The 26,198-nt window shown below is 41.5% G+C and overlaps 1 protein-coding gene across 1 annotated transcript; it reads right to left on the reverse strand.

Moving 5' to 3' along the window:
* Positions 1-5,486: 5,486 nt before the first annotated feature.
* LOC109903723 (sialidase-1-like) lies at positions 5,487-25,945 on the reverse strand. Its single transcript, XM_020500603.2, has 6 exons — positions 25,691-25,945; positions 23,951-24,140; positions 22,145-22,407; positions 20,312-20,494; positions 6,885-7,104; positions 5,487-6,732 (listed from the first exon to the last, which is right to left on the reverse strand). Exons 1-6 carry the CDS (start codon positions 25,781-25,783, stop codon positions 6,512-6,514), a joined length of 1,170 nt encoding a protein of 389 aa, XP_020356192.1. The 5' UTR covers positions 25,784-25,945; the 3' UTR covers positions 5,487-6,511.
* Between the last annotated feature and the right edge of the window lie 253 nt (positions 25,946-26,198).

The following is a 26,198-nucleotide window of genomic DNA, read 5'->3' on the forward strand; positions in this document are numbered from 1 at the left end:
TTCATTCATTCAGATCTAGGATGTGTTATTTTAGTGTTCCCTTTCTTTTTTTGAGCAGTGTATATTTATATTTCATAAAACGGCATTAGCACTTACCCGTCCAGAAGTACGCCCTGTCCTTGCAGAAACAGCTCCCCAGCTCCTGTTTGAATCATAACACTCAAAGATTCCTCAAACAAAAGATCTGTCTCACTTTCCAGATCAATCTCTTCTATAATCTGGTGCAAATCTGTATACTTAGACTTTGACTTCACTTTTCCTGATTTATTCGCCATGATGTCTTCAATGAAATCGTTGAAAATACAACTTTCCAAAATACTGCTGTGCGTAACAAGCGTCACAGAAACTCCTCTGATAGTCAAGGCGAGAATGTAGTTCCTTTCGCGTGCATTTACAATCAAGGAATGGTGGTCCAACCCAAAACCATTACATACTGGCGTTTACCTCAGCTCATTGGCTATCTACCCAGCTAGATTTCAAGAAGATCAGTGGTCATTGGGCAGAAATACAGTCAATCAACGAGGGGAACTACTACTTCAAGGTCTCAGAGCAAGTGGCGTCACCGATTGAAACGCTATTTAGCGCACACCACCGCTAACTAAGCTAGCCGTTTCACATCCGTTACACCCACCCCCCTTTTGACCTCCTTTTCCGCAGCAACCAGTCATCCGGGTCAACAGCATCAATGTAACAGTAAAAACTTTAGACCGTCCCCTCGCCCATATCCGGGCGCGAACCAGTGACCCTCTGCACACATCAACAACAGTCACCCTCGAAGCATCGTCACCCATCGCTCCACAAAAGCCGCAGCCCTTGCAGAGCAAGGGGAACTACTACTTCAAGGTCTCAGAGCAACTGACTACAGCTCAGCGTTCAACACCATAGTTCCCACAAAGGTCCTCACTAAGCTAAGGACCCTAGGACTAAACACCTCCCTCTGCAACTGGATCCTGGACTTCCTGACGGGCCGCCCCCAAGTGGTAAGGGTAGGCAACAACACATCTGCTACGCTGATCCTCAACACAGGGGCCCCTCAGGGGTGTGTGCTTAGTCCCGTCCTGTACTGCCTGTTCACCCACGACTGCGTGGCCAAGCACGTCTCCAACACCATCATTAAGTTTGCTGATGACACAACGGTGGTAGGCCTGATCACCGACAATGATGAGACAGCCTATAGGGAGGAGGTCAGAGACCTGGCAGTATGGTGCTAGAACAACAACCTCTCCCTCAACGTGAGCAAGACAAAGGACATGATCGTGAACTACAGGAAAAGGGGGGCCGAACATGCCCCCATTCACATCAACGGGGCTGTAGTGGAGCGGGTCGAGAGTTCCTTGATGTCCACATCAACAAACTATCCATGGTCCAAACACACCAAGAAAGTTGTGAAGAGGGCACGACAACGGGTCCTTAGATTCTCAAATAGTTCTACAGCTGCACCATTGAGAACATCCTGACCGGTTGCATCACCGCCTGGTATGGCAACTGCTGTAAGACGCTACAGAGGGTAGTGCATTCGTGCCCAGTACATCACTGGGGCCAAGCTTCCTGCAATCAAGGACCTGTATAATAGGGGGTGTCAGACCCCCAAAGATTGTCAAAAGACTCCAGTCACCCAAGTCCTAGACTGTTCTCTCTGCTACAGCACAGCAAGTGGTACCAGAGAGCCAAGTCTAGGTCCAAAAGGCTACTTAACAGCTTCTACCCCAAGCCATAAAACTGCTGAACAATTAATCAAATGGTCAGCCGGACTATTTGCATTGACATCCCCCCCTTTGTTTTACACTGCTGCTACTCACTGTTTATTACCTATGCGTAGTCACTTTACCCCTACCTACATTTACAAATGACCTCGACTAACCTGTCCTCCTGCACATTGACTCGGTACCGGTACCCCCTGTATATAGCCTCATTAATGTTTTTTTTATTGTATTCTTTTTTACTTTAGTTTATTTAGTAAATATTTTCTTAACTCTATTGTATTAAAACTGAATTGTTGGTTAAGGGCTAGTAAGTAAGCATTTAACGGTACGGTCTACACCTGTTCTATTGGCCGTATGTGCCAAATAGAATAAAATTGTATTTGAAATAGCTGTGCAGCGACGCTACCCATCCAACCTCAAAGCTTGAGAGGACCTGCAGAGAAAAATGGAAGAAACTCCCCAAATACAGGTGTGCTAAGCTTGTAGCGTCATACCCAAGACAAGGCTGTAATTGCTGCCAAAAGTACTTCAAAGTATTGAGTAAAGGGTCTGAAAACGTATGTAAATGTGATGTAATTTAAAAAGAAATATATATACACATTTGCAAATAACATTTACCTGTTTTTGCTTTGTCATTATGCGGTATTGTGTGTAGATTAATCCATTTTAGAATAAGGCTGTAACGTAACAAAATGTGGAAAAAGTCAAGGGGTCTGAATACTTTCCCAATGCACTGTATTTATAAATAAATATTATATATCATTAAATACATAAATATATTATAACAGGTGGCAGTTAAGTGTTGCATAAAGATTAGCATATTATTGCTTTGAAATGTATAGGAATGAAGGATGTAAGTAATGTTGTCAGTCTGGTGTTGTGAAAGACTCTAGATAGCGAGACAAAATCCTGGATTGGTTTGAAGAACGGGACTCAGGGTAAGAGTGGAGCGAGCTGGACAGGAGGGCCTGTGTGTGTCAGCATGGACTGCAATGGAACATGGGAAGAGAAAGAGGTACTGTAACAAACTGAGAATTATGTGAGTATGTGTTTGTAAGTTGGTGAAACATTTAAGTGACTATTCCTGGGGGGGGGGACGTTTCCGTCAAATCAAATCAAATTTATTTATATAGCCCTTCGTACATCAGCTGATATCCCAAAGTGCTGTACAGAAACCCAGCCCAAAACCCCAAACAGCAAGCAATGCAGGTGTAGAAGCACGTTTCCGTCGAATGCTGTGTATAGACATTTTAACCTTAAATTTCTCTCAGAGTCCATACCTCAACAGACAACAACCACTGCAGACCTCCACAACCTTTCAATGGTTGAAGAGGAGAACTGTACAGATTCTTTGAAGCACTGTCACAAGCTTTGGGGCAATTGGAGCCCTTAACTTATTCAAGCTTAATTTATTATAATAATAGAGCAAAATTAATGGAATATTTTTTCTTCAACATAGAAATGCTACCAATGACTAATTTACTGAAAATTGTAACACGTCAGTCACCCATGATTAACCAAACAATATTTTGAAAGAGGAAGCAAAGTACTTCAAGCATATGTTTCCGTTTCAGTCTCCTCTATTTCCACCAGCCGAAGATAATTGGAAGGATTTTGTTTTCTATTAATAATGTAGAATGAACAGCTGTCCAGAAAGACTCATGTGAAGGCCAAATTACAGAGGAGGAACTGCTTGATGCAATTAAAGCATTTAAGTCTGGGAAAACTCCAGGGCTGGATGGCATACCAGTTGAGGTATACCAAACCTTTTTTTATGTACTCAAGAGCACTCCTATAAAAATCCTATAAAAATGCTAGATTATCAGATACTCAACAAGGTCTGATTGAATTGTTACTGAAACAGGACCAAAGTTGTAAATCTAAAGATTACAGTCTATTTAAAAAAAATGGAGGCCCCAAACACTTCAGTGTTGCGATGAAAAGATTCTAGCAAAATGTATAGAATTAAAATGGTATTTTCAGATATTATTCATCCTAATCAGACAGGTTTTTTTTTACATTGGAGATAATGTAAGACAAATACTGGAGACAATAGAACACTATGAAAAATCTGGGAAACCAGGCCTGGCATTCATAGCTGACTTTGAAAAGGCTTTTGATAAAGTATGACTGGAATTGATCTACAAATGACAAATGACTACTTTTGATTTTTCCCCCTTTATTCAGATTACAACCTCTCACTTTCTGTTACTTGAAAAATAAATGATCTCCTAAATATTTTAAAAACAAGCCATAGAAAGTTGGTTGCAATTTCAGTTTAATCCACCAGAAAAGACAGAACAAATATTATGGTTAAACTCAAATATAATAATTGATTAAAAAAAATAAAGGAAGAAACTCCCCAAATACAGGTGTGCTAAGCATTTATGGTATAATCTTTATAAATGATATCATAAATAGGACCGGTGGAGTTGTCACAGGCAGCTAACAAAAATATATGGAAATGTCTGCTCTACTCAAGATTACAACCAACTAATTGCAGCATTATTGCAAAAATTGAAGAGGCAAGTGAAAGATGGCCCTGCATTAAAGACCTGCATTAAAGATCAAAATTGGTTAAAGAAAATTGTGATTAATAAAAAAGTATACCAGTTTAATTTAAGTAGCAAAAACTTGACATCTGTGCCATATAGACTGCAAAATAGTTGGGAAAAGATTTGATGTACCCATTCCATGGTTTATGAACTGATACATATGTTTCCACATACTGTAGTTCAATTGCTTTTACACAGGCAGCCCAGTTCTGATCTATTACCACTTGGAAAAATATCAGTACAATATCCAAACGTACATACAGAATATCATATTTGTACTCAGACACACATCACACCTCCCTTAAATCGCTATTAATATTGGAATTCAATGTCTTGATCAGAAAAACACATCTGAAATGTTAAAACCACAAATCTTGCCTTAAAACGTGAATTGAAAGCATTATATTGAAGTTACACACTTTCAGGAAAGGAAGGATAATAAACTTCGTAAGATATGTAGTCTTACAATAAGAAGAATATATGCAAAATAAAATACAAAATCAAGTGGACTTAAAGACCATAACATGTGGCAGTTAAACTTCTTGACACAATGAGTTGCCATGCATCCAGATTTTTCAATACAAGGCAAGGGTTTCTCATCAAAATCATTTTCAGTGAACTACCAACCAAATCCTTGTGTGCATTTAACCAGGTGCAGCCTCTTAACACTAAACAAGGAATCTATTGCATTAGATAGTATGTCGGCTTCACAGCTAGGTTCAGCAAGGTAAGCTGAGAGAAACAACTACAACTGCTGTGGACAGAAGTGTGCTAGCCTAGATGAGACTGATCAAATGCTATAGAAACCGGAGGTAAATTGTCACATTGTTTCACATACAAGGGGAGTGCCAGGCACCGAGTTGAGGCATTTGTGACACAATCACATAAAAAAAAAAAAATGCTGACCTTTCTTTAACTCGGCAAGTCAGTTAAGAACAAATTCTTATTTTCAATGACGGCCTAGGAACAGTGGGTTAACTGCCTGTTCAGGGACAGAACGACAGATTTGTACCTTGTCAGCTCGGGGTTTGAACTTGCAACCTTCCGGTTACTAGTCCAATGCTCTAACCACTAGGCTACGCTGCCGCAAAAGATTTAATAAACGTTCAACTGATAGCACAAGGGGGATTTCAATAACATCCCTGGCTCAAGAAAAAATAAACAATAATGGATTCAAAATGTGCATGTCCTATTCTGACACAAGTCAATCATTTACAGGTCCAATTCCCTCAAACTATTGTCTCACCATACGGTCTTCTCTCATGCCAAAAGTTGGCAAGATCCATTCTGAAAGTGAAACCATTCTGTTATGCATGAGAGCTAGATTTACTAGGCGTTAAAATGTCCTCCTCTAAAGCTATATTTTTACTCTTTGTTAAAAAAAATTGCCCTATGGAAATAGCACAATTGCAAACGCTTAGTAAGTCTGTCCAAATATTTGTATGGCTTGGAGACGCAAGGTCTTTAAGTCCACTTGATTTTGTATTTTATTTTGCCCAAACCTTTTTCCTTCTCCACATCACAAAATAAAAGATGTGAGTGAGGGATTTCTTCCTCTCTCAGCTATGGGAGGCCCAGTCAGGAAGAGTACACCAACATACCACCAATCATTACAGACTATCATAGCTTCATTAAAGGACGGGGTACCTGTGATTGGGCCATTCTAATAAATGTACATTAGGCACCAAATTGAGGAAAACAGACTAAAACAGGGAGGAACTACCTGAACTTGTCCAATAAGAAAAGCAAATGTCCATTTTCCGTTGCAAAAGAGTTTTGCTACGTTTTGCCCTAATTAATAAAATCATGATGTATTTAAAAGCCACCTAAAGATAAAATGGCACAAACCTGTCATTCTTGGTGCCATACAACAGCAGTAGTTTGTATTTCTCCATGTCTCCCTTCACCTACCAAAATAAAGTTGTGTTGCAAAGTCGAATGAGTCCCCCTTCCTCCCCCTAACCACAGATGAAATACCCTAACCACAGATGAAATTCACCAATCCCCATCCTAACCATAACTATTATTAAGCGGATAAAAATTTGGGATTAAATAAAAATTAAAAAAGCATCTGAGTAGGAGTGCTGATCTAGGATCAGGTCCCCCGTCCATGTCATCTAATTCATTATGATCTAAAAGCCCAAATGTATCCTAGTTCAGCATTCCGAGAGGCTTTGAGAATACGGACCCTGACCATGGACTAGTGGTTAGAAGCAGACTCTACCAAGTACCCACCCCCCCAGCCTTATTCTACTACAGTCCACCGTAGAGGTGGATCTTGGCAAAGGAGATGGTCTCATAGTAGTCCTTGTGGCCTTTCTCGTAGATGACGAAGATAAACTTCCTGTCCTCTGCGCCGCCGCTCGTAAGTGATGTCATACAGGAGTAGCCGCTTGGCCCCGCCCAGATCTGGACGGCCTTCTTCTCCCACGACGTGCCATTGGTCAGAGACCAGCGCAGGGTTAGGTTGACCCCTGGAAGAAAGGAAAGAGAGAGAGGAAGGGAAAGAAAGCAAGAGGGACAGAAAGGTTGAAGGTGGAAGTAAAAAAATAATAACTCACCACTATTCCCCTTTCCCACCCATTCTGTCCACCAGAGGGCCCCAACCCAACCCCATAGTCCTTACTGTGAGTATTGTCAGCTGGGTTGGTGAAGTACATCACGCCTTCCTTCTGCAGCGCCCCTGCCGCTACCACAGGGTCTATCAGGGTGGAGTCAAACAACAGCTGCTCCAAGGGTAGCGTCTCACCCCCGTCCAGGCTGCGCACCACCATGCGGCATCGGCAGTGGTAGTTGTTCTGGTTGCGCACGTTGATGACGATGCTACCGTCCTCCATCTCTACAGGCTACGGTGGGGGCAAGAGATGAGTTTGATTGAGGCACTGAGGTGAGCCCGATCATGGCGTTTAACTGATAAAAACTAATACGGTGTTTCTCAAGCACATCTCAAGGGATACTGATGGTTGTTACTCAGATTAATTAATTTAAGTTGTCCTACAAGGACTTGCTACTATAGCTTTCCAGTCCCTGGTACAAAAAAAAAAGTTGAGGAACTGCATAGTAAATCAGTATACAGCACTACTGCATAAAACCAGAACAAAAGCAATGGTTTCACAAGGTAAGCCGTCATTTTAAATAAGATTTATTTTTTTATTTAACCTTTATTTAACCAGGTAAGCCAGATGAGAACAAGTTCTCATTTACAACTGTGACCTGGCCAAGATAAAGCAAAGCAGTGTGACAGAGTTAAACATGGAATTAACAAACATAGTCAATAACACAATAGAAAAGTCTATATACAGTGTGTGCAAATGAAGTATGATTAGGGAAGTAAGGCAAGAAATAGGCTGTAGTGGCAAAATAATTACAATTTCGCAAATAAACACTGGAGTGATGCATGTGCACTGGGGTGCAAAGGAGAAAAACAAATATAAATAAAATAAATAACAATATGGGGATGAGGTAGTTGGTTGGGCTATGTACAGGTGTAGTGATCGGTAAGCTGCTCTGACAGCTGATGCTTAAAGTTAGTGAGGGAGATGTCTCCAACTTCAGTGATTATTGCAATTCTTTCCAGTCATTGGCAGCAGAGAACTGGAAGGAAAGGCGGGCAAAGGAGGAGTTGGCTTTGGCTTTTTAAAAGTTGGGATTTAATGGAATTGAAAATGTTAGACAGTGGATGCTCTTTTCGTACAGAGCCAACAACCGCAGAGTATTGTTCAACTAAGGAAGTGCATGATATATACAAATCCTAAGGATTATGATTCAAAGGAACCTCCAGAAGGGTCATCCTCAGAAGGGTCATCCCCTGAAATAAAAACAAAGTATGTGGCTGTTACGTTAACCACGCCCCAGTACCAAAGGAATGGTTCACCAATAAAAGGGGTGACCATAAAGCCTCTGGTTCTTCATATTCATATACCATATCAGGACTCTGATATGTCATGGGTACCAGACCCTATGCCTCACAGCCCTCCTTTCTACTCCCGCCAGGCAAGCCCCCCCCGACACCCCCTACATGTACACAGCCTGAGGATGTGTTTGATGGGGTGGTCATTACTATTTTTGTGGACACCATCAAGACCTCTGTAGCCACACTTTTAGACGTGGTCATTGGAGAGTATATAAGAGAAAAATGCCCCGGTTGTGAGATCAATCACCCCAGCCAACGACGACCTCCGTGTTTATACGACCCACCCAGGTACTTCTTCTTCAACCACTTTGAGGAGCTGGTGAAGACTGTGGTCCAGCCACTTTATACCATCGATGGTCAGAGCCCTGGAGTCTATGGGTCTTGTGCCATCTATTCCCAGGGTTTACGTTGTAACCGAGGCTTTCCTACATGAACTGAAGGAGGTGATCTACATACATGAGAAACTCAAAGAAACCAGACACGCACTGGTGGACGACAACAAATACAAGGAAGCTTTGGTGGCTGAGGTGGTGACTTTCTGGCTCAATAAACCCCAAGAGAACGAGTAACAATATATATATTTTTTTATTTAGATAAATCAATCAATCATAAATCATGTTGTTAGAGAGAGATGTTAGAGAGAAATACATTTTTTCTTTTGAGAGAATTTACTAAATGTTATGCAGCAAATTACTGAAAATAAAGTGAATGATGTATCGCTCTACAAAATCCACAATACAGGCGTTATGCTAAAAATACAGGTGTGTGCTAAAAATTGAGAAAATCATGAGTCATGTAAGACATACGGGGAAGACTCTACAATGGACACAACTGGTATCCCGTCTTGTGGATGATTCTGAAGAACTAGAAACATCCTTGTCTAAGATTTTAGTTTATTTGTTGGAAACATTATTTAATTGTAACATGTATCACATTTGTTGTTTATATAACAGATGTATGCGTTTAAAAAATTCAGCGATACAAGCCTGTAAATGTAAACCAAGTATACAAGGTGTTGCATGCATGGGTCATTGAGAAAATGGGTACTAATATCCTGCTACGTATCCTGAAGTGTATGGATACGTAATACTTGAAAAAAATATTTGCAAAAATAAAAAATGTTCTCGTTATTTGAAAGGGGTTTATTAATGTTATTGTACATCAGAGGCAAGAAGGATGGCGGAGCAGATGTTGAAAAACATGTATTCTACCCCCTCTAACCCAGGTTCTTTCGGGGGAAGGAGAGGTTCCAGAGAGCTATAGCTGAAGAAACAGGTAGCAGGTTAAGCGATGCGCAAGTGAATGATTGGCTAGCAGAGCAGGATTCTTACACTGCATAAACCTGTGAGAAAACAATTTCCACCAAATAGAGTTCTCTACTCATCCCTTGTCCCAGTTTCAGGCGGATCTATGTGACATGCAGGCCCTTGCAGACAAAAATGACAGAAATCGATACATGCAAACGGTTATAGATATTATCTCCAAAATAGTACTTGTAAGGGTCTTAAAAAAAATAAGAGTGTGGCAGAGGTGACCCAGGTCTTTGACTCTATCCTGAAGAAAGGAGGAACACCCAAGAAAGTGCAGACTGACGGCAGTAAAATAATTTTAATAATAATAATAATAATAATAATATTAGTACATTTTGCTACAGGTTCGGATTTGAAAGCTTCAGTTGTTGAACGCTTTAACAGAAGGAGAGGATGTGGAAATACTTTACGGCTCACAACACCCATAGATATGTGGATATAGTTCAAGATTTAGAAGGGTTATAACTACAGCTACCATAAGAGTATACGGATGAAGCCCTCCGAGGTCTCTTCTGAAAAGTCTTTTATTTAGATTTTAAATTCATAGTGGGGGACTTGGTACGTATATCCAAGTTGAGGGGTGTTTGACAAAAAAATATGAGCAAGGTTACAGCGATGAGCTGTTCAGTTCCCAAATGTCTACCACGTATACAAGTTAAAAGATTATGATGGGGAGCTTATAGAGGGTTCCTTTTATGAGAAGGAACTACAGAAGGTACAGCTGGGTAAAGACAAAGTCTTTCACATGGAGGAGATTCTGGATCAAAAGAGAGAAAAGGGTCAAAAATGGGTGTTGGTCCGTTGGAAAAACTGTCCCAAAAAGTTAAACAGTTGGGTATTAGAGGACGAGGTGGTGGAGGCAGTGGGGGTTAACTTAAACCCTCACGCATGATAAAAACACCATCATTCGAGTGTACAAAGGACTGCATCATAGAGCACAATGGATTTTACCTGTCTCTCCCCAGTAATACGTCTGCACATATATATAAATGAATAACCAAAGTTCGAATTATACAACCAATTTTCCAAAGCCTATAGAGTTATCATAACTTTAGTTTAAAAGTGTTGGGGACTAGGCTTTTTTTTTTTTTTTAAGTGTCTGTATCTCCGGCCGTTCATCTGGGTCATTCACAGGCTTTGATGAAAGGAAATGCCCTTTACCCTCTCCAAAGAATTACCATGAAAACATTTAGCATACTGGCGGGAATTAGAATCTGTAGTCAAGAAAACCTGTTTCTAGGCCCTTTACCCCGCTACCTATGCCAAAGAGCCAGTGGAGTTTCTTTTGAAGATGTTATGTCTCTTTATAAATGATGATTTAAGAAGTAATGATAGCGCTGAAGTAACGTAGCGCCGTGTTTTATTAGAAAATATCAAAAGTGTTTAAGTATGTGTCCTTTAAGATCCTGTAATCAAGGTGTATGCTCACGTCAAATGTTTAAAGAATGTCACAAAATGTTAAATTGTATCATTTTTTCAAATAAAATGTATTGATTTGAATCAAAAGTCTAACCACCCATACGTTCAGGGGTGAGGACTCACCCATAAATGAGTTATCATCCCTTTCAAAGGGGGAAGTGGTTGCTAGAACATCTTTAGGGGTGCTGTAGCTCTTTGAAGGGTTTTGTTTTAAAGTTTGAATCTGTTGACGAAGCTTATAGTTTGGTAGACCTGAAAAGGGGAATGTTGAGGATTGCCAGGGCTTTAAGAAACTGATGCCACCCAGGAGGTCTTCCGTCATCAGCAATCTTGTGGGCTGTCTCATACCAAGTCATGAATCTCTCTCTCATTGGGAGACATTTGATCACACCCGTATATTTCGGGGCTGGGATAAGATCCAATATAATGTAGATTCTCCTCAGATGTGAAGAAATGAGGAAATCAACCTTTCACAGAGTTTTCAAAACCCAAGGCCACAGGCATTTGAGCCAATCTCATGGGTAAGAAACTTAAGCTGTCAATGCTTCTCTGGTTGAAGGCGGGGTCTACAAAACAAGATTTTACTACCTTGCGCTATGACACTGGGTGCAACGCCTTGTTGTATCAAGATGTTCAAAAGATGATAGGAATCATAGGCTCTAGGATTGTACTGGGGTTCTCTGAAGTGTTTTAGAAAGAGTAGTGCACAATCGGGTCCCTCTGCCGAACACTTTTCACCCTTGAAAGTCATGGTAGATACAAAAATAGGCGGATTGCTGATTAGTCTCAATCATAAAACACATATATTACTCTGAATGTTCATCTTCAGCCAAGGGCTGAATATAGCACTCGTGGGGCATTTCTTGAACCAATCCAGTGTCTCTGCTTTTCAAAGGCCCTTTACAGATTGGGCAATGTATGATCCCACACACTAGAGATTTAGGGTTGTCTATTTTAAGGAAATTCAAGCTACAGAATTGTAAATATTTAACATTCTTGAAAATACACATGCAATATGTCAAATTAAAGCTTGACTTCTAGTTAATCCAGCCACAGTGTCAGATTTCAAAAAGGCTTTACGGTGAAAGCAAACCATGCGATTATCTGAGGACAGCACCCCATGAAACAAACACAGACAATCATATTTCATCCTGCCAGGCGCGACACAAAACTCAGAAATAACGATATAATTCATGCCTTACCTTTGAAAATCTCCTTTTGTTGGCACTCCAATATGTCCCATTAACATCACAAATGGTCCTTTTGTTCGATTAATTCCGTCGTTATATATCCAAAATTTCTATTTATTTGGCACCTTTGATCCAGAAAAACACCGGTTCCAACTCACGCAGCATGACTACAAAATACCTAATAAGTTACCTGTAATATTTGTCTAAGCAACTTTCCTAATACAACTTTAGGTATTTTGTTACACAAATAATCGATACAATTTAAGAAGGGATAAATTGCTTTCAATTCCGGAGGAAAACAAAGTAGAGCCGTAATGGTCAAGCGCCTCTAACAGCACGCTTCACTCTACCCTCGTTCTGAACAGGGCTACTTCTTCATTACACAAGGGAAAAACATCAACCAATTTCTAAAGACTGTTGACATTCAGTGTAAGCGATAGGAACTGCAAGCATCTTTCTAGTAAAACGGCTTGCCATAGAAAACTAATTGAAAACAGATTGACCTCAACAACAAAAACTTCCCTGGATGGATTGTGCTCGGGGTTTTGCCTGCCAAATAAGTTTTGTTATACTCAGACATCATTCAAACAGTTTTAGAAACTTCAGAGTGTTTTCTATGAAATACTACCAATTATATGCATATCCTAGCTTCTAGGCCTAAGTAGCAGGCAGGTGTTCATGTGTTTGGGTTATTGATGGGGATGTTGGCCCTAACGCATTAATTTGGTTAATTAAGGATGCGAGTTCTTCTGGCATTCTAGAAGTAGCCATGTTACATCGTTTTTAGCGCTTGTTTGGGCATTTAAAAAAAATCAGATTGTTGTTTAACAAGCGGGGTGTTGTTCTATGCCAGAAGGATAGATCTTGACTGTATTGACGCCTTAGTAAAGCAGCCATACGTTTGTGTAGCTGAACCTCTGGCTTTTAGAGCCCTGTAAAAGGCTGTGAGAAACCTATCTTGACGATCTATTTCAGGATCAATGAATATTGTTTCTACCTCAGAATTGACTGTATCAAGCCGTTTGGCCTCTTCATACATCAACACATCTTCTTCAACCTTGTCATTTTACAGTGTTGAAATTATCAGGTTTTGATGTTTTACTATGTATGTCCTGGACGCCCTCTTCTTCTCGACATATTCTGTGTCGGTATACACCTGGGAGTCTGAAAGAAAAATATATACAAAATAGTGTATTAAAAATCAAATATATATTATATAAAAATTTCAATTTCAAATACATTTCAGATATATTAACAGTTCTCACTGTTAGGCCTTGTGGCTTAGTTAAATTACCTCTGGTTGTTTGACGCCTGCTTTTCTGAGGAATCCTTGATAATGGGGTTCCTATCCCTATGTCCTCTGGCTTTGTAGATTCTGCATGGTTTGTATAGCCATCATTGGAGTCTGAAAAAAAAGTGACTTAAAAAAAAAAAAAACATTCTATCAAAAAATGTATAACTAATATTTTTTTTTTAAATGTATAACTGGTCATAACGTATCCATAGAGAGCATGCTCTTGAATCCAATCGTTTTCAGACCAGTCGCCCTTCTCGGGCCGGGGCGATTCTGCGCACGATTCTGCGCACTGTGCACTTGTGCCAAAGTATTGTGATGCGCCTTAGGTGCTAGATTATATAGCGCTTGGGTGGAGTTTTCTGGGGGTGTGTATCTGTGTGTTAAATCTGCGCTTCTTGTGTTGTTTGGAGTTATGGGAAAGCCAGCCGTACAGAACGGTAGAATATCGTCGGTTTCAGCGCCCCCGAAGTCGTTCATAGGTAGAGTACATATTTCCTTGGGTATTCTTGTTTAGTTCTCTGTCCCCTGTAAACACAAGATTAGCTTTTTAAAATAGTGTACACACTTTTGTTTAATGCTTAATATATGAAGATTATTACGCCTTTTTATTTTTTTGGACTTACGTCGAAAATAGCTTGAGGCCGTAGGGCTGCGTAAAGAGTAGGCCTCTGTTTGTTCCTCTGAATCCTCATCATGGACAGTTAGTCATCATGTTGGATGATCCAAATCAATTATTCCCGGTAGCAGCTGTGTAAATGTCGGGTATCGTATAGACATTTTTAAATAATATTGAAATATATTTATATGAAATAAATACAGTATTTTAACATAAAAAAAAGACTTACATTTGACAAAAACATACCGGAAAATTCAATGTCCTCCACTTTTAGAATATCTGTAAAAACCATATATAAAACAACAGTTTAATATTTGAGGAAACCTTATTAGAGAGAGAGAGAGAGATCCAAACAGCGCAGTAATTTCTAACAGGTAATATCAAACATCTCCCACAAACTACCTAACGCACACAAAATCTAATATATTATTATTTCCACATCCTCACCTTCAAAATTCTCCATGTGTAAAGGCTGTGTCCTGACTGAGCCAATGTATGGAATGAACTTACAGACCGGGGCATTGTTTGTTGGTCCCCCACCCATCCTGGGGAAATAACACCAGTTTTTTTCTGGAGACAACCTATGTGCAAATAACCCCCTAGTGTTGATATTGTTCAGAAAAAAAACATTGTTTTTAAACCTTAGGGGGTGTCTAGGCCTATTCTATGGTGGTTGTGGGGTTTGACTGTTGCTCCCTCCATCCTCGGGAAATAACAAATGATGTTTTTGGAGACACCCTGTGTGCAAAGGACCCCATAATGTTGAATTGTTTCATACACAATTGCAGAGACACACACACCCCAAAAAAACATTGTTTTGAAACACACACACACACACACACACACACACACACACCTCTTTCCCAGAAGCCTTTTAAACATGTTATAATTAGTGAAACAATTTTACTAGGCAATATTTAACCATGCCAGAAAGTTTTTATACACAAAAAAATGTTATACAACAGATATAGTATTACCGCACAGTACCACATTTTAATACCCTTTAAATGCTTAGATGTATAACTGTCTGTTGTAGGAAAGACTGTATTCATATAAAATAAGGCCTTTTGATTATTTGGAAGATTCTCTAGGTGTGGTTGACTGTTGATTCCTCCATCCTCGGGAAATAACACCTTTTGTTTTTGGAGAACCTATGTGCAAATGAGCCCTAGTGTTTAAAACAATGTTAAGAAAAAAAACATTGTTTCAACACATAACTGCAGAGAAAGACACACACACACACCTTTCCCAGAAGCCTTTCTGAGACCGAAAGAGAGAAAAAAACGGATTCCTTTTGTTAAAGGTGAGATACAATTTTAAAACCCTTTATTTAATTCTAAATATTTAGTACAAACCTTTTAAACATGTTATAATTAGTTAAACAAGTTTACTATTTCTTTCTTACAGAAAATGGGTCAACCATCACATCCATCCGTCTCTAAATCCCCGTTTTCGGGGTCTGACCGGTTCAGACAGTCTCTCTTCCCCGCAAGATATCCCGCTCAGGGCCTGTTCGATCTGGCATAGGCCTGTTCGATCTGGGATATGCTTAACACCCCGCCAGTCCTACAATCTAAGCTAGATGCCCTCAATCTCACACAAATCATCAAGGAACCCACCAGGTACAACCCCAACTCTGTAAACAAGGGCACCCTCATAGACGTCATCCTGACCAACTGGCCCTCCAAATACACCTCCGCTGTCTTCAACCAGGATCTCAGCGATCACTGCCTCATTGCCTGTATCCGCTACGGAGCCGCAGTCAAACGACCACCCCTCATCACTGTCAAACGCTCCCTAAAACACTTCTGTGAGCAGGCCTTTCTAATCGACCTGGCCCGGGTATCCTGGAAGGACATTGACCTCATCCCGTCAGTTGAGGATGCCTGGTCATTCTTTAAAAGTAACTTCCTCACCATTTTAGATAAGCATGCTCCGTTCAAAAAATGCAGAACTAAGAACAGATACAGCCCTTGGTTCACCCCAGACCTGACTGCCCTCGACCAGCACAAAAACATCCTGTGGCGGACTGCAATAGCATCGAATAGTCCCCGTGATATGCAACTGTTCAGGGAAGTCCGGAACCAATACACGCAGTCAGTCAGGAAAGCTAAGGCCAGCTTCTTCAGGCAGAAGTTTGCATCCTGTAGCTCCAACTCCAAAAAGTTCTGGGACACTGTGAAGTCCATGGAGAACAAGAGCACCTCCTCCCAGCTGCCCACTGCACTGAGGCTAGGTAACACGGTCACCACTGATAAATCCATGATTATCGAAAACTTCAATAAGCATTTCTCAACGGCTGGCCATGCCTTCCGCCTGGCTACTTCAACCTCGGCCAACAGCTCCGCCCCCCCCCGCAGCTCCTCGCCCAAGCCTCTCCAGGTTCTCCTTTACCCAAATCCAGATAGCAGATGTTATGAAAGAGCTGCAAAACCTGGACCCGTACAAATCAGCTGGGCTTGACAATCTGGACCCTCTATTTCTGAAACTATCTGCCACCATTGTCGCAACCCCTATTACCAGCCTGTTCAACCTCTCATCTCGTCTGAGATCCCCAAGGATTGGAAAGCTGCCGCAGTCATCCCCCTCTTCAAAGGGGGAGACACCCTGGACCCAAACTGTTACAGACCTATATCCATCCTGCCCTGCCTATCTAAGGTCTTCGAAAGCCAAGTCAACAAACAGGTCACTGACCATCTCGAATCCCACCGTACCTTCTCCGCTGTGCAATCTGGTTTCCGAGCCGGTCATGGGTGCACCTCAGCCACACTCAAGGTACTAAACGACATCATAACCGCCATCGATAAAAGACAGTACTGTGCAGCCGTCTTCATCGACCTTGCCAAGGCTTTCGACTCTGTCAATCACCATATTCTTATCGGCAGACTCAGTAGCCTCGGTTTTTCGGATGACTGCCTTGCCTGGTTCACCAATTACTTTGCAGACAGAGTTCAGTGTGTCAAATCGGAGGGCATGCTGTCCGGTCCTCTGGCAGTCTCTATGGGGGTGCCACAGGGTTCAATTCTCGGGCCGACTCTTTTCTCTGTGTATATCAATGATGTTGCTCTTGCTGCGGGCGATTCCCTGATCCACCTCTACGCAGACGACACCATTCTATATACTTTCGGCCCGTCTTTGGACACTGTGCTATCTAACCTCCAAACAAGCTTCAATGCCATACAACACTCCTTCCGTGGCCTCCAACTGCTCTTAAACGCTAGTAAAACCAAATGCATGCTTTTCAACCGGTCGCTGCCTGCACCTGCATGCCCGACTAGCATCACCACCCTGGATGGTTCCGACCTAGAATATGTGGACGTCTATAAGTACCTAGGTGTCTGGCTAGACTGCAAACTCTCCTTCCAGACTCATATCAAACATCTCCAATCGAAAATCAAATCAAGAGTCGGCTTTCTATTCCGCAACAAAGCCTCCTTCACTCAAGCCGCCAAGCTTACCCTAGTAAAACTGACTATCCTACCGATCCTCGACTTCGGCGATGTCATCTACAAAATGGCTTCCAACACTCTACTCAGCAAACTGGATGCAGTCTATCACAGTGCCATCCGTTTTGTCACTAAAGCACCTTATACTACCCACCACTGCGACTTGTATGCTCTAGTCGGCTGGCCCTCGCTACATATTCGTCGCCAGACCCACTGGCTCCAGGTCATCTACAAGTCTATGCTAGGTAAAGCTCCGCCTTATCTCAGCTCACTGGTCACGATGGCAACACCCATCCGTAGCACGCGCTCCAGCAGGTGTATCTCACTGATCATCCCTAAAGCCAACACCTCATTTGGCCGCCTTTCGTTCCAGTACTCTGCTGCCTGTGACTGGAACGAATTGCAAAAATCGCTGAAGTTGGAGACTTTTATCTCCCTCACCAACTTCAAACATCAGCTATCTGAGCAGCTAACCGATCGCTGCAGCTGTACATAGTCTATTGGTAAATAGCCCACCCTTTTCACCTACCTCATCCCCGTACTGTTTTTATTTATTTACTTTTCTGCTCTTCTGCACACCAATATCTCTACCTGTACATGACCATCTGATCTTTTATCACTCCAGTGTTAATCTGCAAAATTGTAATTATTTGCCTACCTCCTCATGCCTTTTGCACACATTGTATATAGACCCCCCCTTCGTTTTCTACTGTGTTATTGACTTGTTAATTGTTTACTCCATGTGTAACTCTTTGTTGTATGCTCACACTGCTATGCTTTATCTTGGCCAGGTCGCAGTTGCAAATGAGAACTTGTTCTCAACTAGCCTACCTGGTTAAATAAAGGTGAAATAAATAAAAATAAAAAATAGCCCCAGCCGTATCTTAAGCCATTCTCTCATCCGCAGTGCAGGAGAAAAACTCCCTGCTTTTGTTTGAAAAAGGGTGCTGTGGCCGCTGTTTGTGAAAATCTTCACCGTTGAATCGTCCAGTTGGAAAAAGTAACCCATATGGCCGTCACTCATATCCAGCACTCCATTAAAACAATCAGGGTCTTCCCAAAGAATGTCTTCGATGGTTTTGTCATTGTGTTCTTGACACAAGGAACACAGTACACCTACACTTTGTCTAGGAGACATGTTTAACCTCTAGGGTATGCTAGCGTCCCACCTGGCCAACATCCAGTGAGATTGCAGAGCGCCAAATTCAAATACAGAAATACTCATAAAAATTCAGAAAAGATACAACTATTAAACATAGGTTTAAAGATTAACTTCTTGTGAATCCAACCACTTTGTCAGATTTCAAAAATGCTTTACGGCGAAAGCATACCTTACAATTATTTGAGAACATAGCCCAGCAGATAAATCATTACAAACAGTAACCAGCCAAGTAGAGTTACACAAGTCAGAAATAGAGAAAATGAATCCCTTACCTTTGATGATCTTCATATGGTGGCACTCAGAAGACATTCATTTACTCAATAAATGTTCCTTTTGTTCGATAAAGTCTCTTTATATCCAAAAACCTCAGTTTTGTTCACGCATTTTCTTCAGTAATCCACAGGCTCAATCACAGTCAAAACAGGCAGACAAAAAAATAGAAAACTACAAACCCCCCCAAAGAACTACTTCCTGAATGGATTTCTCTCAGATTTTCACCTGCCAAATCAGTTCTGTTATACTCAGACACTATTTTAACAGTTTTGGAAACTTTAGAGTGTTTTCTATCCAAATCTACCAGTTATATGAATATCATTTCTTCTGGGCCCGAATAGCAGGACGTTTAATTTGGGCATGCTTTTCATCCAAAATTCCAAATGCTGCCCCCTACGCTATAGAGAAGTTAATTTCCTCTTTAGTGTCCTGGGTTTATTTTAATTTCTTATTTAGTGTTCTGGGGTTTATCGAGGTCGCTTGTAGTGTTCACAGCTCTTACTTATACTGCAGCTGTCCAATACAGCTGTCCCCGGACATTACGGTTTTCATATACAACAGCCAGGCCCTAAGTTCATTACAACAGGGGGGCCAATGTGTTCAAACACATTCCACAGTTCATCGAGGTCACTTCACATCAATCATCATGACAGCTTTAAGCTTTAACATAAACAGATGCACTATCTGGTTAAATAAACACTCACTCGAGAGCATGAGAACGGAAGGACAGGATGTACATATATGGGCGTAACCATGTGACCCATAAAATAGGTCATAAATCACTCGTTTGAGAGATGCCGTCTACTGTATTCTCTCTTCCAAATATTCTAAATCAGAACCGTCCAGAGTAGCGATGCTAGGCGGGCGGGCAGGTGTGGGGAGCGATCGGTTGAAGAGCATACATTTAGTTTTACTTGCATTTAAGAGCAGTTGGAGGCCACGGAAGGAGAGTTGTAATGGCATTGAAACTCGTCTGGAGGTTAGTTAACACAGTGCCCAAAGAAGGGCCAGAAGTATACAGAATGGTGTTGCCTGCGTAGAGGTGGATCAGAGAATCACCAGCCGCAAGAGAAACATCATTGATGTATATATTTGTTATTAAATGACTTGCCTAGTTAAATAAAAGGTGAAATAAAATAAGTATGAAACTAGTACCAGACTAGTAAAACTAGAGGGTTGCCTAATGGCAGAAGAGGCTGGTGGGAGGATCTATAGGAGGACAGGCTCATTGTAATGGCTGGAATGGAGTTAATGGAACGGAGTCAAATGTAGTTTCCATAAGTTTGATACCGTTCCATTAATTCCATTTCAGCCATTACAATGAGCCCGTCCTCCTATAGCTCCTCCCACAAACCTAATAACTACACGGCTATTGTACTGTGTGCCATCCTTTCCTTCCTGCTCACTTCCTCCCTGGTTAGCTTTACCTGGCACTCATCTGGGTTGAAGTCCAGGGCTTGTTTGGGCTGGTTGTAGGGGATGCTCTTCAGCGCGGCGCCATTCCTCCAGTTTCGTCCGTGATCGTCACTCAGAATGCAGAAGACCCCGTCACCCTCCAGGGTGCCATGTCCACACACCACCAGACGCCCCTTAGCAGGAGGGTAGTGCTTCTGTGAGCAGAGACATGGAGAGACAGTCAAAATAGTGTACTCTATCAAAGCACCACAGTTCAATCAAAACGACTGACCTTAGTAATAAATATTGGGGTCAATGCACCAAGGTTTATTATTATACACAATATAAGGGTTAGTGTTATGATGATAGAAATTGGCCTCATAATTGACAACACAAAAGTAGGCTACAAAAGTCAGCAATGGAATCACGAGGAATGAAATATAAAGGAGCTCTTGTCATAGGTCGGTAGAGAAGTCAAATAAAGAGGGGGAAACTACAATGAATAAAAATAGCAACATGCAACCATTTCTATGATTTCACTGAGTTACAGTTCACATAAGGACATTCAGTTCATTGAAATAAATCCATTAGGCCCTAATCTATGAATTTCAAATGACTGAAGGAAAAAAAAGGAGATGCATCAGTTGGTCACAGACACCTTAAAAAAAAAAAAAAAAGTGCTTGGATCAGATAACCAGTTAGTATCTGTTATGACCACCATTTGCCTCTCCTCCACAGAGATGATCAGGCTGTTGATTGTAGCTTGTGGAATGACGCCCCAGTGCTTTTTAATGGCTGTGCGAAGTTTCTGGATATTGGGAGGAACTGGGACATGCTGTCGTATACGTCGGTCCAGAGCATCCCGAACATGCTCAACGGGGGACATTGTCTGGTGACATTGTCTGGTGACTATACAGCCCATGGGAGAACTGAGCCATTTTTAGCTTCCAGGACTTGTGTACAGAAGATCCTTGCGACATGGAGCCGTGCATTATCATGCTGAAACACGTGATGGTGGCGGTTGAATGGCACGACAATGGGCCTCAGGATCTCGTCGCAATTGTGTTTGTTGTCCATAGCTTATGCCTGCCTATACCATTACCCCACCATGGGGTACTCTGTTCACAATGTTGAGATCAGCAAACCGCTCGCCCACATGACACCATACACAATGTCTGCCATCTGCCCGGTACAGTCAGCTACGACACCAAACTGCAGTCAAGTCAAAACTCTGGTGAGGACAACGAGCATGCCGATGAGCTTTGACAGTTTGTGCAGAAACTATTTGGTTGTGCAAACCTACAGTTTCATCAGCTGTCCGGGTGGCTGGTCTCAGACGATCATGCTGTTAAAGAAGCCGGATGTGGAGGTCCTGGGCTGGCGTAGTCACACGTGATCTGCGGTTGTAAGGCCAGTTGGACGTACTGCCAAGTTCTCTAAAACGATGTTTTTAACATTCAATTCTCTTGTAACAGTTCTGGTGGACATCCCTGCAGTCAGCATGCCAATTACACTTGGGCATCTGTGGCATTGTGTTGTGTGACAAAACTGCACATTTTAGAGTGGTCTTTATTGTCCCCAGCACAAGGGGTACGTGTACTGATCATGCTGTTTATCAGCTTATTGATATGCCACACCAGACAGATGGATGATTTATCTTGGCAAAGGAGAAATACGCTTTTTGTGCATACAGAACATTTCTGGGTCCTTTTATTTCAACTTATGAAACATGGGACCAACACTTTACATGTTGTGTTTATATTTTTGTTCAGTGTATATGTATTAATTAAATTAACTATATAAATTGCGAGAGGAAGAAGGGGAGATGAAGAGAAGTCTGAAAACCTTGGATGATGGTGACCCACCTGAATGCCGAAGCCGGGCCCAGGGACGAAGTTCTTGACCCCCAGCTGGACCGAGAGGTTCCTTGGTGGCCTCCAGCTGAGTCCGTCGTCCATGCTCTCCACCAGCATTATACTGGCGGGGTCACACTGGTACTGGTGGAAGCACAGAGAGTAGATCAGTAGCACAGAGCCAGTCTCCTCATCCACCACCACTGAACCGAGGTTCAGTCCGTCAGCCAGGACGCCATCGTTTACTATGAAGGTGGTGGGAGACCACGTGGCACCTAGGGTGGAGGGGAGGTATAGAGGAGGGAGAGAGACAGAGGGAGGAGGAAAATATCAGTCATAAGTAGAGTGCTGTAAATAAAAAAAATGCACAGGAGTGAAGATTCACTGATAAAAAGCCATGTCAATTCAAATATGTGTACGAGTGTCTGTGTGTTTCTCTGTCCTGTCTCTGTCTGTCTGAAATGGGAATATTTAACATAACAAAAGTTCATATTTAATTTAGAGTGAACACAATGTTTAGCATATTTGGAGTTATTGTAATACCTCATTTCCAGGGTTCCATTTGTGACACTCAAGGTGCAGGTTGATGGTCACTAGACTTGTTATGGATTATTCTCCTATCTGTTGATAGTGGTTGATGACAGACTGGAGGCCGCCGGGTTCCAAAACTAATGCAGTCAACTTTTACCCTGTGCAAAATACGGCTATCCGGGCACCCGGGCCAGATAAATCAAATCCCCTCAAAAACGGCTCCTTTTCCCCTACCCACTCAGACTACTCCCAGACAGTCCAAGCAGTTCTTGCATGAGAAATGGCTTTTTGCTTAGAAGCTAGCTTTTTGACCATTTGAATTGAAAACAATTCACAGTAAGGTACTTAAATTGTTACCAAGAAATGATTTGATAACCAAATAAAAACAGATCCACTTTGCCTTTAAGAGAAGATTTGCAGCTTTGATGATATCCATGTTGGATATCAAAACAGCTCTTACATTGAAAGGGTATTATCATAATTATTCTAACATCAGTGTGGAAATATATATAAAACAGGAAAATCAAGTTTATCTACAATGGGTATTTAAGACAGAAGAGCCTGATCAGAGAAGGCCAGTTAGACATTTTCTCTGCTCTGTGCTAGAAGTGTCTTCCTGTTGAAGCTTGTAATAAACAAGATTTATTTATTTTATCTGCAACTGCTCTCCTTTTTGTTCACCTGGAATTTCCTATTAGAATTATTCCTCACAAAACCCAGACAAAAAAAATACCATGATTTGAGGGATTTTCACAAAATGTAATTCATAGAATATTCATTTTGAGGAAGGATTGTTGACATATATCTAAAAGCATAATTGACCAATAATGACTCAAAGTTGGCATATTTATGTCAACTTGACCTTACCCAGGCTTCCTTTAACACACTCCATAGTGTTTACTCTGTAGGTGCTACAAAGCATACAGTGGTGTCATATAAAGCTTTATCGTTTGCTCTGTAATATGAGTGCTGATTTTAAAATGTTTTTGAAACATTCATTTATGAATATTGAAAAATATAAACATGAATATTGAAAAAAATTTACTGTTTGATTTTGCTAAATGTTTCATATGTTGTTGAACGTAATATACTCTACGGACATATCAAAGTTCCAGAGTGGGATCTCTGATACTTTTAGAGTGATGATCTAATTTGTAAGCAGTAACAGAGTAAGGGCAGCAGTGAATTGTGAACCACAACCTAACCCCTCCCCGTTGCCAACCCCATCAAAGTTGCCCATCCCTGCATTGCACTGTGTCTGTCTGTCTGCTCGCTCTGCCTGCCTACCTCGGTCTGTGGACCGTCGCATGGCAAGGAACTTGGCCCCCACGTCACAGGCGGACTTCTTCCGGGCCTCAGCGAAGGCCAGCAGACTGCCCTTGGGGGTGAAGGAGAGCAGTGGGATCCGGTAAGTGTCCACCTCTCCTGCCCCGCCCCTCACCCACAGCAACTGCTCATCATAGACCAGGGGGTCAATCTGGGAGAGAGAAAGAGAGACTTAATTTGCCTCACTGCTTGGCAGATGTAGCCACTTGCCTTGTGAAACTGAGTGGGCAGAAAGCAAACCTCCAAGTTCCCTCTTGGAAGAAGCTTGGATTTTAGCCAACAAGAACTGCGGAGAGAGACCATTATAAAAAAAGACAGCATGAGACAGTGACAGAACAAGATCAACAGGATGTGTCCATAAAATCATTCTCTGTGCCATCCAAGTTCACTAATGTAAACCCACACCCCTGTAATGTCAAGTGCCATGATCCTTCAGAACAAGTGTTATTCTTGTTCACATACCGTATGCCACCAATTCAGCAAGTGAACTCATCTGCTATTAAAACACAGGATGGATTACTAAATGTAGAGGTGCATGTTGGATTGTTTTGGTCGCTGAGCTTTGCAATGGCCTGCTAGTGCAAACTTACAGCGCAAGTCTATTGCAGTGTTGATAACAGCTCTTGCACCACAACTTTCTCACACCCAAAGTCATTATACTGCTATGTTTTCTTGCAGTAAACAATCTACCAAATAGATTGGCTACATCTTGCAAAGCTGTGTAGAATTCTACACTGTATAGGAGACATCACACTCAAGCCTACACAGCATAGCCACAGGAAGTAGGGATGCTGAGGGTGCTAAGGCACCCCTTGAGAATTCAGAATAATAATAAAAACATTCATACAAAGTAATGCACTGGGCCTTTACTAGTATTAGTGGACCGATAGACATCTGTAGCGCAGGCACAACTTTTTTTTTTTTTTAACAACCACTGGTTTCCCAAAAAAAAGGCAGTTATATAACTAAGAACAGGAGTCAATAGTTGGATGTAATTGTTGTTGCCCTGTCCCTCTCTCTGCAATTGTCATTCTAATGAAATCCAAAAAGAACAAAACCCTGTCCTCAAACATTTACATCAAAAGGTGCAAAGTTATGGGCAAAGATACAAATCAATCCCAAAAAATTTAATATTTTTCTTGATCAAATAACAGGGAAAACAACCACTTTTTGTGCAGTTTTAAATGTATCATCCTTACAAACAACTTTATCTAAATCTACATTACTGTATTGTACATAGGCTGGTCATCTAGTTTTGTACCTGCAGACTTTCTATCACCATGAAAAAACAAAACAAAGCACAATATAGTAATTGAGTACATTGGACATCAAGTGGTTTGTGGTGATGTGCAGTTGGTAGAGCATGGTGCTTGCAATGCTAGGGGTGTGGGTTTGATTGCCACGGGGGACCTGTATGAAACTGTATGCACTCACTACTGTAAGTTGCTCTGGATAAGAGCATCTACTAAAATGGAAAAGGAATGAATAAACCATTTCAGGTCACACTGAGAGATAATTTACATTTGCAAAGTATTCCAATAAACTGTAAAACATATCTAGAAAGTATTTTTATACTCAAGTTTTATCAGATTAACGGTTTTGACAAGATAATTATCAGACTCAAGCTAAAAATGCTGGTAAACACTCAGGAATACAACCCATTACTGAAAAACAGGTCAAAATATCTGACAAGTTTCCTACCTGGCCAAAAGAGGTGCATCGACTTGGCGATAGAACTGAAAAAAGTAATGCGATCCAGCTTCGTACTCCCATCAAACCAGCCCTTGTGACCATGCTGTTCAGTATTCTCTCGGCCGTTCTTTGACGAAGAAAGCTATGATACTATAGCATCAGAGCCAAACTTTGCGCAATAACTGAAGCGCAATAAACAGCAATCACTTCCTCCTCACAGAAACCCTAAACACCGCGGTCATATGACTGATGTGGGCGGTGACATGACTAATTTATTCTTCTACTTCTTCGTCTTCTGTGGGTTTTATGGCGGACTACAACCCAAAAAGCTGTATTGCCGCCACCAACTGGACATTTTTTTATAATTTTTTTATTTAAGTAGGCAAATTCTTATTTACAATGACGGCCTACCCTCCGGCCAAACCCTCCCCTAACCAAGACAATTGTGCGCCGCATTATGGGACTCCCGATCACAACCGGTTGTGAAACAGCCTGGGTACCAGTGTTGCCACCTAAT

Source organism: Oncorhynchus kisutch, linkage group LG14 (genome assembly GCF_002021735.2).
Source record: "Oncorhynchus kisutch isolate 150728-3 linkage group LG14, Okis_V2, whole genome shotgun sequence".
Lineage (NCBI taxonomy): Eukaryota > Metazoa > Chordata > Actinopteri > Salmoniformes > Salmonidae > Oncorhynchus > Oncorhynchus kisutch.